Here is a 13956-nt window from a genome sequence, read left to right on the forward strand (position 1 = left end):
CTCCGAGGCCGCTCAGGGAAACACGAGTCTTTCCTCCGCGAGTGGGGGGGACGGTCCCCGGACCCCGAGGCTGCGGCCTCGCGACCGCAGAGAAGCTGCGGAGACTCCACTCCCGACAATTCCCTCGCACGCAGGCGCAAGCTGAGTCTCCACCTGCGGGCAGCGCTGGGCGGTGCCTTCGCGGGGCGGAGCCTGGGGCCGTACCATCTCACACGGCGTGGGGACGGCGGCCTTTCCTTTGGCGATACGCCCAGAAGCGCGCAGGGGGGCACCGCGGTTCGTCTGGCCGCTGGGGAAAGTGCCGGGTCTCCCTTCCTCGCGTTCCCTGGGCCCAGAGCGCGGGCGCGGGGCCCTTCGCCCCCTGTGCCCCCGAGTTGGAAGCGGCGAGCGCAGGGGGCGGGGTCGAGGCGGGCGCAGGGGGCGGGGCCTCGGGGGCGGCGGTGTACTTGCTGCGAAGCCCGCAACTCGAGCCCATCTTCGGCTGTCAGCGCGGCGGTGCGGTTCGAGCTCCAAGAGGCCCGCGGGCGGCGTCCACCATGTTGTGCCGGGCGGCGTGCAGGTGAGGCGCCGGGCGGCGGGCGCAGCGGGGACGCGGCCCCGGCCCCACGGGCGAAGAGGCACGGCGGTGGCCGCCGCTGCCCCCCACCGCCTCCCGCTCTGCCTCCCCTCTTGCGCCAGCCCCGCGGGGTCCGGGGCACCTTCGGTGACCCGGCGTCACAGGGCGTGGCGAGAGGCCGGGCCTGAGGGCAGGTGTCCGCCGAGCGCGTCCAGGTGCCGCCGAGGTGCTGGACCGCAGCGTTAGTTTAATGGCAAAGACTGGACGGCGAGGGGGCCAACGACTGGAAGGCCCCCCAGGGGCGCGGGTCCTTCTAGCCGGGTCTGCGGAGCCGCGCACGCGGGTTAACGGTTTCTGCCCGCGTCATTCGATCGGGCTGTGTTTGCTGTCTTTCCAGCACGAGCAGGAAGCTGGTGCCGGCCCTGGGGGCTCTGGGCTGCCGGCGGAAGCACAGCCTCCCCGACCTGCCGTACGACTATGGCGCCCTGGAGCCCCACATCAACGCGCAGATCATGCAGCTGCATCACAGCAAGCACCACGCGGCCTACGTGAACAACCTGAACATCGCCGAGGAGAAATATCGGGATGCGCTGGAGAAGGGTGGGTGCCGGGCGGCCGGACTTAGAGAAACCGGTTACAGGGAACCGTGGCGGCGAGGCGGGTCTGCGTAAACCCCCACCCCTGCTTTCAGTAGAATCGCTGCACCTGTTCGCGCGTTGACTTAGGGAGCAGAATTCACAAGGAGAAGAGCCGTTTCGGGGGGGAACTGAGACAGGCTTGTATTTATTTGCTAATCTTTGGAATTCAGTAAAAATATAATATGGAGTTGGTATTTGTTTTTTAAAGGAGCTCAGGTGACAAAACCAGTCGTGCGTGGACTTTTTTTGTGTTTTGCATCTGGGGGGCGAGTATGGGAGTACTAAGTCTTAACTTTTCTATACAAAATAGCATTACACTTTCAATCTGTTAGTTAATGTTAGTAATGTTCGTGGTTTGCACGAGGGAAATAATTGACAGGCGTGTTTCCAGGCTATATGTATGGCTGAAGCTGCCCAGTTAAAAGTGTATTTTTTTTCTTAAATATGTTTTTATCTAATTTCAGTCCTGTGAAATAGTTGAGTGAATTTTAGACTGTGACATCTTGTTGAGTGGGGACATCTAGTGGAAAAATGTAGTATTTCAGTCTGGTTGTGTGTGAGGTAATAGGTAAACAAAAAGAAGAGGAAGTTACCACATTCTGGAAGATTTACTTGTGATCATCAGAGGGACCGCAAATACGGTAAAGGAAAAGGTTCTGAGTACGGGAAGAGGTTCTGTGATTTAGGAAAAAACAAATGCGGGAAGAATGTGGTAATGGGGAGAGGCTGGGATAAATCCCAGTTGTGAAACTGTTTCCTGCATGACAACATCTGACATCCGTGAACCCTTCTCTTCAATATTTTTATAACAGCTTAATTTCAGTCCTTTTCTTGTGCAATCAAAGCTTTGCTTGTTTAATGAAAGCCAATGGAAAAAAAGCTTTACTATATTATATTGTACTGTATTGCCTATAAGTTAATGAGTGTCTGTAGAGCTTTCCTTTATTTAAAAAATTATATTTGAAAAATCATTAAGGAGTTAAATTTTCATGTTTGAAAATTTGGGAAAAAAGAATGTAAGGAAAATAACATCATCAATCTTATCGCATTTAAGTACGTAAATACTTTTCAAACAAAAGTACTTAACTTTTATTGTATTCAACAGAGAAAATTGTCTGTGAAGCCAGTGAAAATGTTGAGCTTCAGAAAAGTGTTCTTAAAAGCAGATATTAACCCCCCCAAATTTCTATTAAAATTTAAAAAATGATTAAGTAAACTTTAAGAGATTGTGATTAAACTAGTTCTCAAGAAACATGTTTCTTTCCCATTAGAAATATTTAGTTACTGTTGACTTATTAAAAAACAATATAAAGCCTACATTTATTTTTTGGGTGATTCTCCAAGAAAAATCAGTAAGGGAAACACTGATCTGTCAGAAAGTTATTTTATAAACATAACAACAATAACAAAAGTTGACATCTTAAACAGAACTCTCAAAGATTATCTGTGTATTCAGATATCATTGGTCCTCTCCGCCTTTCTCAATTGCTAAAAACTGGAGGTTTTATTGTTTCAGAAAGCGACATTTCTTACGTGTGTTCTTGGCGTGTGTCCCAACAACAGAAATAGGGAACTTCTATTGCTATTATGTAAGCTCCCCAAGGGCAGAGATCTCAGTGGTTCTCTGTGCCCTTCACTTTGCCTCTTGGTATCTTGTGAGTCATAAGAACTTAATACTTACTGAATAAGGGAATTCCATTTTTCCTAATAGTTCCGTAAGTCTGTAGCTTCTTGAAGGCATCAAGAAAAATATTTTATTTTGCCTCCATGTTTAGCAAGGTAGAAAAAACAGCTTCAAATATGACATTCTTTTTAAGTATAGAAGTCAGAATTTTCTTTCCGTGAAACTCCATTCAGCATTCACGAGTGCCTGCTACACGTGAGGCAGTGTGTTGGGCCTCGGGGACACGGCAGTGCACAAAAGTCCTTGTCCTCGCTGGAGCTTTCCTCCTAGCGGAGACACGTGAACAAGTCAATATGGAGTGTGCCGGGGCTGAAGCCCTATCGAGAAAAACAAAGTAGGGGAAGTGGTCTGGGAGCGGGGCGGGGATCGTGCATCTTACATCGTGGTTAGAGAAGCCTTCAGTGGAGACTTGAAGGAGAAATGGAGGCGTGAACCATGAGACCGTCTCCGGGAAGTGTTCCAGCAAAGGCCTCAGTGGTCAGTGGAGCATGCCAGACCTGTCGTCCAAGTGCCAGGAGGCCGTGGTGGCTGGAGCTGGGCCAGCGAGGAGGCGCAGAGGGTCGGATGATGTGCACCTCTGTACCGATCGTAAGGACTTGGGGTTCACTCTGAGAAGAGCAGCCTGCAGAGGGCTTTGACCAGACGTGTGCCATGATCAGTTGGGGGTCTAGAGGAGCCCTCTGGCCACTGTGTGGAGAATAGACTGTAGGGGCAGGAGTGGAAGCGGGAGACCAGTGAGAGACAGGGGCACGAGTGCGGGGGGAGGTGCTGCCGGTGGCACCACGGGCAGGAAGAAGGGGTGCGGTTCTGGGTGCTTTCCGGAGCTGGCTTTGCTGGTGGGTGTGCTGGTGGGCTGACATGGGGTGCGAGAGGACTAGCGTGAAAAATAACCGTGTCGTCAAAGATGTCCTGAGAAAACAGCTGGCGCTCACTGAGGTGGGGAAGGCCTTTGGATGAGTAAGTTTGGGGTTGAAGATCAGGGGTTCAGTTTTGAACAAGTTGAGTTTTTTGTTAATGTAACATTGAAGTATTTCCCAGTGGATGGTTGTCTATCTAGAAAATGAGAGTTGAACATTTTCCATGTAGTCTGTATATGGCACCATCTATTTTATAGCATTCCACTATTTTCTGTCTTTGTTCTCTTTCTTATTTCATTTACTGAAATCTTTTCTACCCAAGAAAACCGAGTTCTTTGAAGCCCAGGAGTGAATTTTCTACTAGCTTTGCCACCCCTGCTGGCTTCTCACTAGTTGTTTGGTACAGTATTAATTGAACTGAAAATCCATTGGGACAAATATTTTGGGGAAGGTTTCTTTTTGGGTAGAGTCTTGAAATTGTGAAATTTTGGGACCCATAGGGATGTTACAATGGTCCAATCATCTGACGTTTTACAAAGAAAAAAAAAATAGTGTATAGAATGGTCAAAAAAGTAAGAATGAAAAAAAATGTGTCTTTATTTTAACGTTTCAGGTGATGTTACAGCTCAGGTAGCTCTACAGCCTGCAATAAAGTTCAACGGTGGAGGCCATATCAATCATAGCATTTTCTGGACAAATCTGAGCCCTAACGGTGGTGGAGAACCCGAAGGTTGGTTTAGATTGGTGCAACCTTAGCTACGTTTTGTGCACGATAGGAATGACTTGATTTTCTTAAGTTACCTTAATTCTCCCTGAGGTATCATAATGGCATGTCTTTCACAGCAAGCAGTACAACGAAGTTGTAGTTTTCAAAGGGGCACATGCAAGAGTGGAGAATACATTCAGGAAATTATATCGTCAGACTTTATACACACACACAATATCACATACAGTGTCATCTTTTGGTTGAAATGTACTGTACGTTAGGGAAAGACTGAGAAACTTCGTTTTTAGAAAAGATGAGCTTTCACTTACGAGCTCTAGGCCCTGGGACAAGATGTTAGCCATTCTGCACCTTACTTTCTTCATCTATATGATATGGGGATAATAATAGGGTTGTTTTAAAAATTAAATAAGTTATTATAGAATAGTGCCTTTTGCTATTGTTTTACTACTCTTCCTAACTGATAAAAAAGTCAGTGGTCCCAGAAAATTAGGTTTTCCAGGACAACTGCAGGTAACAAGGGAGTACAGAGCTGATGATCTTGTTCACTCTGCTTGTTTACTTGACCTCCTATGTAGCACGCAGAGACCCAGAGCTTTAATTATCCTCCCCACCCCAGGGAAGGTATGGGGTGTAAATATAGTTCTCCTCCTTTGTTTCTGCTCTTCTGGCAAGTACCTTAAGTTCCTGTGGCATTTTTTTGTTTTTAATCATGTTCTAGAAGGCATCTTGTGCACTTGAAATAAGCAATTTCATTTGGAAGTAAAGATGAATGGGGGAATAAGTATGGGAAGCTGGACAATTTATTTTTTCTGAGTTAGGTCTTCAGACCGTGACTTAATACTTTTGAGGTGTTGTGAGTTACCAGAATACCAGATACACCTGTATTCAGCCAACAGGTTTTGGTACTCTGTCATTTTGTGTTATCTGGTACCACTTTATTCCATCATTTGTGCTTATAACAGATGATTACTTTTAAGCCAATAAAGTAAGAGAAGTGATATTTTGGGCCTAGTTGGCTTAGTTGATGTGCTCAGTCTCGAATTGTATTCTGTATTGCTACAGAATAAAAAGGGTGATAACTCGTAAAGTGTACCCTTAGTTCACTAATAGGCAACATCACTCTTTTTAAAATGATACGATTGAGATAGGAAAGATCTAGGCTGCCTTGGAGAAGAAGCAAATCTCACCCGTAACATTTTATTCCCAAATTGAAGCATAGAGTAGGTAGGGTAGAAGTCAACGTAAAATCTTCTGTTGAGGGGAAAAGAGAAAGCTAAGGAAAAATACTATTTCTTTCCTTGTGGAAACGGCACTGTGAGTGAAGAAATCCCTCTAACGTGTTTCAGCAACAAACACGTAAATTAAAATTGTGAGATGTTATGACCCTGGTGTCAGGACAGGAATAACACTGTGTTTTGTAGGCTCACTGGGTCATGTAGTGTTTTCCATGTGTTTCTAGTTGTGTCTGGGGCCATTTGACAAGAATATTGGGATATATATAATAAAATATTTTATTGTAATTGTTGCCATATGTTCATTTGTGGGTGGTTTTTGGGTTTTTTTTTTAATAGGGGAGTTGCTGGAAGCCATCAAACGTGACTTTGGTTCCTTCAAGAACTTTAAGGAGAAGTTGACCGCCGTATCCGTTGGTGTCCAAGGCTCAGGCTGGGGTTGGCTCGGTTTCAATAAGGAACAGGGACGCTTACAGATTGCTGCTTGTTCTAACCAGGATCCCCTGCAAGGAACAACAGGTTAGGCTGAAGAATTATTACATGTTTATTCGGGAGAGATGGTTCACTATAAAGGATTTACCGTGAAATACGGAAGACTAGCAGTGTTTAAACCTACCCTGAGCACGTACTAAATTGAACAGATCTTAGTAGATGATACCCAGAGTCTTGTGGGAGCAAAAATCTTTCCAAGTCCTTGATATTTTATAAAATGAGCACATGTAGTTTTACAGATATGTTAACAAAACATGTTTTAAACATAAACTCTGCTTCATTTGACAGAGAATTTGTATCAGCCTACATAATAATTATATGCACTAGAATAAAAAAAGTAAAATTAGATAAACACCATGAAGGAGGAAAAGACACATAGGCTGGGTCTGACTTCAGAGCTCGGACTCTCAACCCCTCTGCTGAGCACCTGTGGTCAAACTGGGACCAGAGCTCAGGTTTCCAGACATCTACTTTCCTGAGGATTTTTTGGCGTAGGAAAAGATTGGGCTTAGGAGCTGCAGGCTGGGTTCACCAAATCCTTTTTTATGTTGAGCCAGATGGAAGTAGAAGCTCTTTAGGAAATAGTCATAAGGATCCAGCAGTTTGCTGGAACTTTGATGTGAGGTGATACCTTAGCATCAATCAGCAGTAGGTCTCAGCCATATTTTCTACCTCCACACATGTCAGGAGACTTGCTTACGTGACTCACTAACCTGGATATGTTCAGATTTAGCCAGAATCTAAACAGCTCTTTAGGGAAAGTGAGATGCCACAGAATTTGGAAAAGCAACCAAAGATGTGTGAGCCCTGAGTGCTCTCAGAGTCAGGTACCTGACTGAGGAGGCTGTGACTGGCAGGTGAGTCCTAGCGACACCTTCTCTCCTGCTTGAAGAAAGCCCATTGGAATAAAGATAAATGAAAGTTATGGCGATTTATTTAGGGGGAAAATCACGTATAAATTTTGTCCCCTTAATTATAAGTTATTAGTGACGTACCTCACAATTGATTTAGACATGCTGGTTGATGCTTGTTTTCCTAGAGGAGCGCTTTCAGTTGGAGAGGTTTCTTAAATGAATGTTTTATAACTACTTCTTCACTTACACTTTTCAGAAACTAAATAATGTATCTTTTTCTTAAGCCTTACTCAGTTTTCCTTGTTAACTTAATTTTTATTATGTCTCATAAACGCTTTTATTTATTTATTTATTTATTTGAAGTTGAGTTGATTTACAGTGTTGTGTTAATTTCTGCCCTACAGCAAGGTGACTCAGCTGTACATATGTATAATCGTAAACGCTTTGTATTCTCTGTGACTAACATCGGCCCAGGGGAGCAGAGCAGGGTTTCCATAGACTCCCGCAAATGCTCAGCACCTTCGGAAGGTCCTCAGCCACACCCACGAGGAGAACACACCCTTCCTGAGACCCCTAGGGAGGACCACTGAGAACTGGCTCTTGGATAAATCTGTTGATATTTTAAGAATAGCTGTTAAAATACTGTGGTTAGTTGATTTTCCCAAGTCTGTTTTAACTATTTATCACATTTTCTGCCAAAGAGTAAAGTTTAAAATCTTTTTCTAGGATATTTATTCTTATGCAGATTTCCTATTTACATAAGAAACTGAAAAGTGGATGAGAATGTTGTGAAGGGTAGTTTTGTGTGCACAGGATGATTAAAGTTTAAAGCGAGAAGATGCCGCGTTTTAGAGTGAAATTCATAGCTTCTGTTTCTTTCCCCTTCTTTCCAATAGGTCTTATTCCACTGCTGGGAATCGATGTGTGGGAGCATGCTTATTACCTTCAGTATAAAAATGTCAGGCCTGATTATCTGAAAGCCATTTGGAAGGTAATCAGCTGGGAGAATGTAACTGCGAGATACATGGCTGGCAAAAAGTAACACATCAGCCTTACACTGAGTACATCGAGCTCTTTATGACCAGTTTTGTAGTAGTGCAGAGAACCACATATACCAGTAAGCTGCTCCATTGTAGTGTTTCTGAGTGTGGCTTACTCAAATATTTGATAAACATAATTTAGTGCTGTGAATAATCTCTTTTAAAAGCTTGTTATTAGGCAACTGTTTGAAAATGTTAAATGCTTTGTATGATTTAATCTTTTGATTGAACATTTTCTTCAGAGAGCTATAATAGCTAGGAGATTATAATTTTCATCATAAAACCATGAAGAATGTTTCATCCCTATACTGTTGGGGTGTCTAAGGAAGCCTTTCTAATCCTGTTCTATTGCAGTTACAGAAAATCTGGTCTTTTGCCCCATTCGTTTAATAATAAAATATTAAATTTATTTCCCAAGGGAAATATTCAGTTTTCTATTGAAAATTGCTCTTTTTGTAAGTAATCATCTGTCCAGTATTACTTCTGGTGGATATCACCCAGCGGTCTTTAGTTACTTATGATCACAGGTTATACAGGGTTAACACTAACCATTTTGTCATTAAAAATATATATAACTTGATTGCTAATTGAGAATTGCTTTATTATGAGAAGGAAATAGTAGTGCCTCTGAATTTTTCTGTAGACAGAAAAAGACTTCTGTGAAATTTTGTCCTCAAACACAGAAATGTGTGTTGTCAAAGTGCTCAAAGTGGACAAATTAGGGCCTAGTTAATAAAGTCAATGATAGGGATGGGCCACAAATCTGCTGGCCAGACACTTGCCCCTCTTCTTTTGGGCCTGTTCATGAAGCATCCCTCTCAAGAGAACCAGACCTGGGTCAGGGCCTGCATTCCCAAGTAATGAAAGACAAATTGGTTTCAGGACGCAGTCAGGAGCATGCCTCTCTCAGGAACATTTATTTTCAAAGATTTGTTTTTGAGTTATTTCATCCATTTTGATGTTTTTTGTTTCTTCTAGAAAATGTACAATCGCTATAGAAGCTTTATATTGTTTTATTGGTTTTTCCAATAAAGGGAAAACCGTATCCCTCATATAGTGACAGGGCAGTCAAATTACATTCCTGTTGAGTTTTTGCGAGTGGAGCTGTGCAATGCAGCAGGGTCCTGTCTGTCTTTGGCTTCACAGTGTCAGGTGGTCCATGTTCTTCGTCATCTTCTCTCCTTATCGTTAATAGCTGTATAGTATTTTATCAATTGGACATTTCCTAATATATTTCACAGTTTTGTTACTGAAGATTTCATTTGTTTCTAATCTGATGATTACAGGTAATGCTATTCTGATACCCCACACAGGTTTTACCTTCTACTGGAATATTTTCTCTATGTAGGTTTTTTCCTTAAACCTATTTTAGTAAGAGGGTGTTTTCTCAAGTTTATTTTTTCATTTAAAAAAATTTCCCCCTAACTTTATTATCCTATTTTTTTTTCCCATGGAAAAATGGAGTGACTTAGCAGTTTCAATATTGAAGACTGAAGTTTTAAAAAAAATTTAAATTCAAGGCACTTTTCTTTTAGAATTCAATTAGAAAAGTATTTAGGCTTTCTGAATTGTCAACAGCGTTGATGAGACTAGTGTTAACTGTGTATGTGTGTGTGTGCTTGTGGATGGAACACACTTCAGAGACGATGATTGCCATCCTTTCTATACCACAGTAAAATGGCTTTAATGGGGCACAACTGAGAGTCGTGTGACTGCTCCTTACCTATATCCTGTACACACATGTATATGCCTATATGTATATTAACAAGGCAGTGTGTGTGTGTGATGGCTGATTACATATACCCTATACACACATATATATGCCTATGTATATAAACAAGGCAGTGAACTCTGTGTAAACAGACCATTGAGAAAATAGGACCTTTTTGAAAGATGGGCTTTTGAATACAAGTAGTCTTCTAGATCATGAACTAACAAAGATATGCAGAGACTACTGACTTATATAAAGCTTTTGGACTCTCATTAAGCTTTAAGGTTAAAAAAATATTCAATGTTGAAATTTCTATGGGGCTCTATTTTTGCTTTGATTTTATCATGTGAGAACAAGGGAAAGCATACTGTCCTCCACTGCAGTTTTGGATTTTAAGAGACTAAGATAACATACAGAGTAGAGATTTTAATCATCCAGCAGAAAATGAGACTCTGTTAGATTCTGTTTAGCCCTGTTTTTCAAAATAGAAAAGAAACAGAAAAGGTAAAACAACCGTTTCTTCTGGAAAGAGCAAGTACTGTTCACCCAGGAAGGATTTTTGTGACTGAATCAGCAGTGCCTGCTCTAGTCATAGATGGGCTTCAAAAATCTTAGCATGATTGGTGCTGCAGGGGAACAGGATGCAGAACAAATGCTGTCTGTGAAATAGTATCTGTTGCTCGAACTGTTGTGTAATAATTAAACTTTGATATTGAGAAGTTACAACTTCATTACACAGCTCAGATTCATGATTCTAAAATGAGATTTGAATTTCTGTGGAGTGCCTTTAAAAAGTAACATCAAAATCATAAAATTAAGATTGATGTGTGTTGTCAGTCATATCTAAAACTAGGTATAAATACAAATTTTGTTTCCTGTTTTAATTTCAGGGGAACTACTGTTTGGGAAAGCTGTTCGGTAACTTTTATAATTCACTGTCTCTCTTTTTCAGTCATACCCCAATGATCCCAGCAGGCTAATGCCCTGTGTTCTAAGGTACACATGGTACATACTAAAAATCCTGTAAGGTCCTGGAGAGTTTTCATTTAATTATTCATTAAAGAAGCATTTATTTTCATATTGTAAGTGTGAAGCTTTTTGATTATTAATAAAAGAATCTGTTAACCATCAAAGAAAGTCTGTATTAAGTATGTGTGTCAAAACATAATCTTGCAATGCTTTATCATTTTTACTGTAGGAAAGGAATAATAAATGATAGGTAGTTGAAATTTTACTCTAAAAACCCAGAAAGCATATGAATTCTATCTCTGGGAGGAATTTTTTTGTGCATGGTTCTCATGACTGTGGCTCCACCTTCTGGAGACTAATTTGGGGGGTCTCCATGGTTCATCTGGGGGAGGTGATGGGCAGTTTCCTCTACTTGGAGAATGCCTAGCTTTCAAGGCCTGATTTCTACCAGTACAAGTTTGAGAGGTCTGAAGGTTATTTAAAAACTCAAACAGCGAAAAACTTTTTTAGTCTGATTCCATCGTTTCTTTGGCAATACATTGGCCTTAAAAACTTTGTGGGTTTCTAACCCATTTGCAGCCGGTTTTATGTGCCAGTATCCACAATAAACATTTTATCCACAATGAAAATTTTTTACTAGATGTACTAGATGTGAGTAATTTTTTTCCCAACATCTTTATTGGCGTATAATTGCTTTACAGTGGTGTGTTAGTTTCTGCTTTATAACAAAGTGAATCAGCTATACATTTACATATATCCCCATATCTCCTCCCTCTTGTGTCTCCCTCCCTCCCACCCTCCCTATCCCACCCCTCTAGGTGGTCACAAAGCACCGAGCTGATCTCCCTGTGCTATGTGGCTGCTTCCCACTAGCTAGCTATTTAACATTTGGTAGTGTATATATGTCCATGCCACTCTCTCACTTCATCCCAGCTTACCCTTCCCCCTCCCCATGTCAAGTTCATTCTCTACGTCTGCGTCTTTATTCCTGTCCTGCCCCTAGGTTCTTCAGAACCATTTTTTTTTTTAAATTTCATATATATGTGTTAGCATATGGTATTTGTTTTTCTCTTTCTGACTTTCTTCACCCTGTATGACAGACTCTAGGTCCATCCACGTAGATGTGAGTAATTTTTATCCTTGCTTCCTTACCCTGTCAACGTAAGAGCAGCTACCTTGAGCTAAAGGTAGTTAAAACAGTAAGCTCGTGGGGGAAGCCGACATCCTTCATCTTTGCTTTGGGGCTGAGACTTGAGCATTTGCTCAAAGCCTTTTTCAGTCTTACATCTTTTACTGTTTGGGATTTAGAAGTAGTCAGCTTTCCCAGACTTTGAGGACCCAGATTTCTGAACTATATTTCCTTTCATTTCTGCTTGCAGACGGGCCAGTTCTTTCCTGAAGGCACCAATGATATCTTGCTAAAGGGGGAGATAAAAGCCGACACACAGGGTCAGTCTGGTTCTTCTCGAACATTCTAGAGCTGCAGTGGCTGTGCCTTTCACGTTACTGCAGGAAGCAGATTTACCGCATGATCTACCACTGGGAAACACGGCTTTCTAACTTTTCAGCTCCCGATACCAATTTTCTCACTGACCACTAAGCCCATGCCACAGTTTGAATTATTTTTTTTGGCTGGGACAGTACCCACTTCAAGGTCCTAGTATTTGAATTAATTTGGGTAACAAACTGCTGCTTTGACAACAAACTCCAAATATATAATGGCTCAAATGCAACAGATTTTTTTCACGCAGGTCAAGTGTGTAAGTGTTCCTGGTTAGCGCCGGAGCTTTCTTCCACGCAGTGATTCGGGGATCCAGGCTCTTTAGCTCTTACTGCTTTGCCGCCCCAGTAAGTGCCATCTGAGGAGCTCTTGTCACTGTCATTGAGCCTATGGAGTGCAAACCAGCATGCAGATCACGTGTCTGAAGTTTTATGGGCCAGGCCGTGGTGCCTATGTGTCTGCTCATATTTTACTGGTGACCACAGTGCACCTGAACACAAGGAAGGCTAGGAAGAGAGTTTAGCTGTACTCCTGTGCCCAGAAAGGACAAGAAACAGCCAATCTCTCTACTGCTTTGGGATTCTGAGCAATCTGTTTGACCTCTCTGTGCCTCAGCTTCTCAGCTGACCATAATGGGTTTTTGTGAGTTTACGGGGTCTGGCATGAAATGAGCACTGTTAAGTATAGCTGTCATAGAAGTTGTTTTACATGGCTTCTCAATTTTTATCTTGTGTGATTCAGCCACCCTGCAGGGAAGGCAGAGAGAATACAGACTCAGGGACAGATTCGTACCTGGGACTCTGGTGGCCTGTTCTGGGATCCTCTGCCTGCTTTAGTGTGCTTTCCACAACAGTGCGTCATATTCTGAAAGAATACCTTAATGTGTACGTTCTAAGTCAGGGCCGGGGGAAGTGTCTTCATTTAGGAAAAAGCTGAAATACCCAGATCTATTAAAGCAATTCCACCAATGTTTTGATGTACTTCTCCATCTACATGTTTTAATTACACCCTTTCATTTCCTCCCCAGTACCAAAACATAAAACTGCTTACAAAGCAATTTTTTCCTAAAAAGCCTATTTTTATTTGGTTAAGCCTTTCTGTGAGAATGCCTGGGAGAAGCCAAAAGTGAGATTCCCCCTATCCCCTACCCAAAGGAAAAAAAAAAAAAAAAAAAAAGGAAGAATCAGATGGGAAAGGGTGTGTGGCTTTAATTTCTAATTTTTTAGACTTAACCACCAAATACTTAAAGAGTAAGATTTTTGGGACTTCCCTCATGATGCAGTGGCTAAGAATCTGCCTGCCAGTGCAGGGGACACGGGTTCGAGCCCTGGTCCAGGAAGATCCCACATGTCATGGAGCAACTAAGCCCATGCGCCACGACTACTGAGCCTGCACTCTAGAGCCCGCGAGCCACAACTACTGAGCCTGTGAGCCACAACTACTGAGCCTGCGTGCCTAGACCCCGTGCTCCGCAGCAAGAGAAGCCACCGCAATGAGAAGCCCGCACACCGCAACGAAGAGTAGCCCCCGCTCACCACAACTAGAGAAAGTCCGCGCGCAGCAACGAAGACCCAACGCAGCCAAAAATAATAAATAAATAAATTAATTAAAAAAACAGAAAAGATTCTTTACATGAGTCCTGTAAGCAAATGAATATTTCCTTGGGGTTGAAAGTGAGACATTCAGACAAAATGG

At 42.5% G+C, this 13956-nt stretch overlaps 1 protein-coding gene across 2 annotated transcripts in view; it reads left to right on the forward strand.

Moving 5' to 3' along the window:
- Positions 1 to 10928, forward strand: part of SOD2 (superoxide dismutase 2) — a 36511-nt gene extending 25583 nt beyond the window's left edge. Inside the window, exons 1-5 of one of the 2 annotated variants that reach the window (XM_059940896.1) lie at positions 427 to 559; positions 954 to 1156; positions 4349 to 4465; positions 6034 to 6213; positions 7937 to 10928. In XM_059940896.1, the coding sequence (XP_059796879.1) occupies positions 537 to 559; positions 954 to 1156; positions 4349 to 4465; positions 6034 to 6213; positions 7937 to 8082 (669 nt within the window). In that variant the 5' untranslated portion in view covers positions 427 to 536 and the 3' untranslated portion in view covers positions 8083 to 10928. Of the gene's footprint in view, positions 1 to 426; positions 560 to 953; positions 1157 to 4348; positions 4466 to 6033; positions 6214 to 7936 lie in introns of those variants that run through there. The other variant, XM_059940897.1, reaches the window with a different exon arrangement.
- Positions 10929 to 13956: the final 3028 nt, after the last annotated feature.

This window comes from Balaenoptera ricei, chromosome 12, assembly GCF_028023285.1.
Source record: "Balaenoptera ricei isolate mBalRic1 chromosome 12, mBalRic1.hap2, whole genome shotgun sequence".
Lineage (NCBI taxonomy): Eukaryota > Metazoa > Chordata > Mammalia > Artiodactyla > Balaenopteridae > Balaenoptera > Balaenoptera ricei.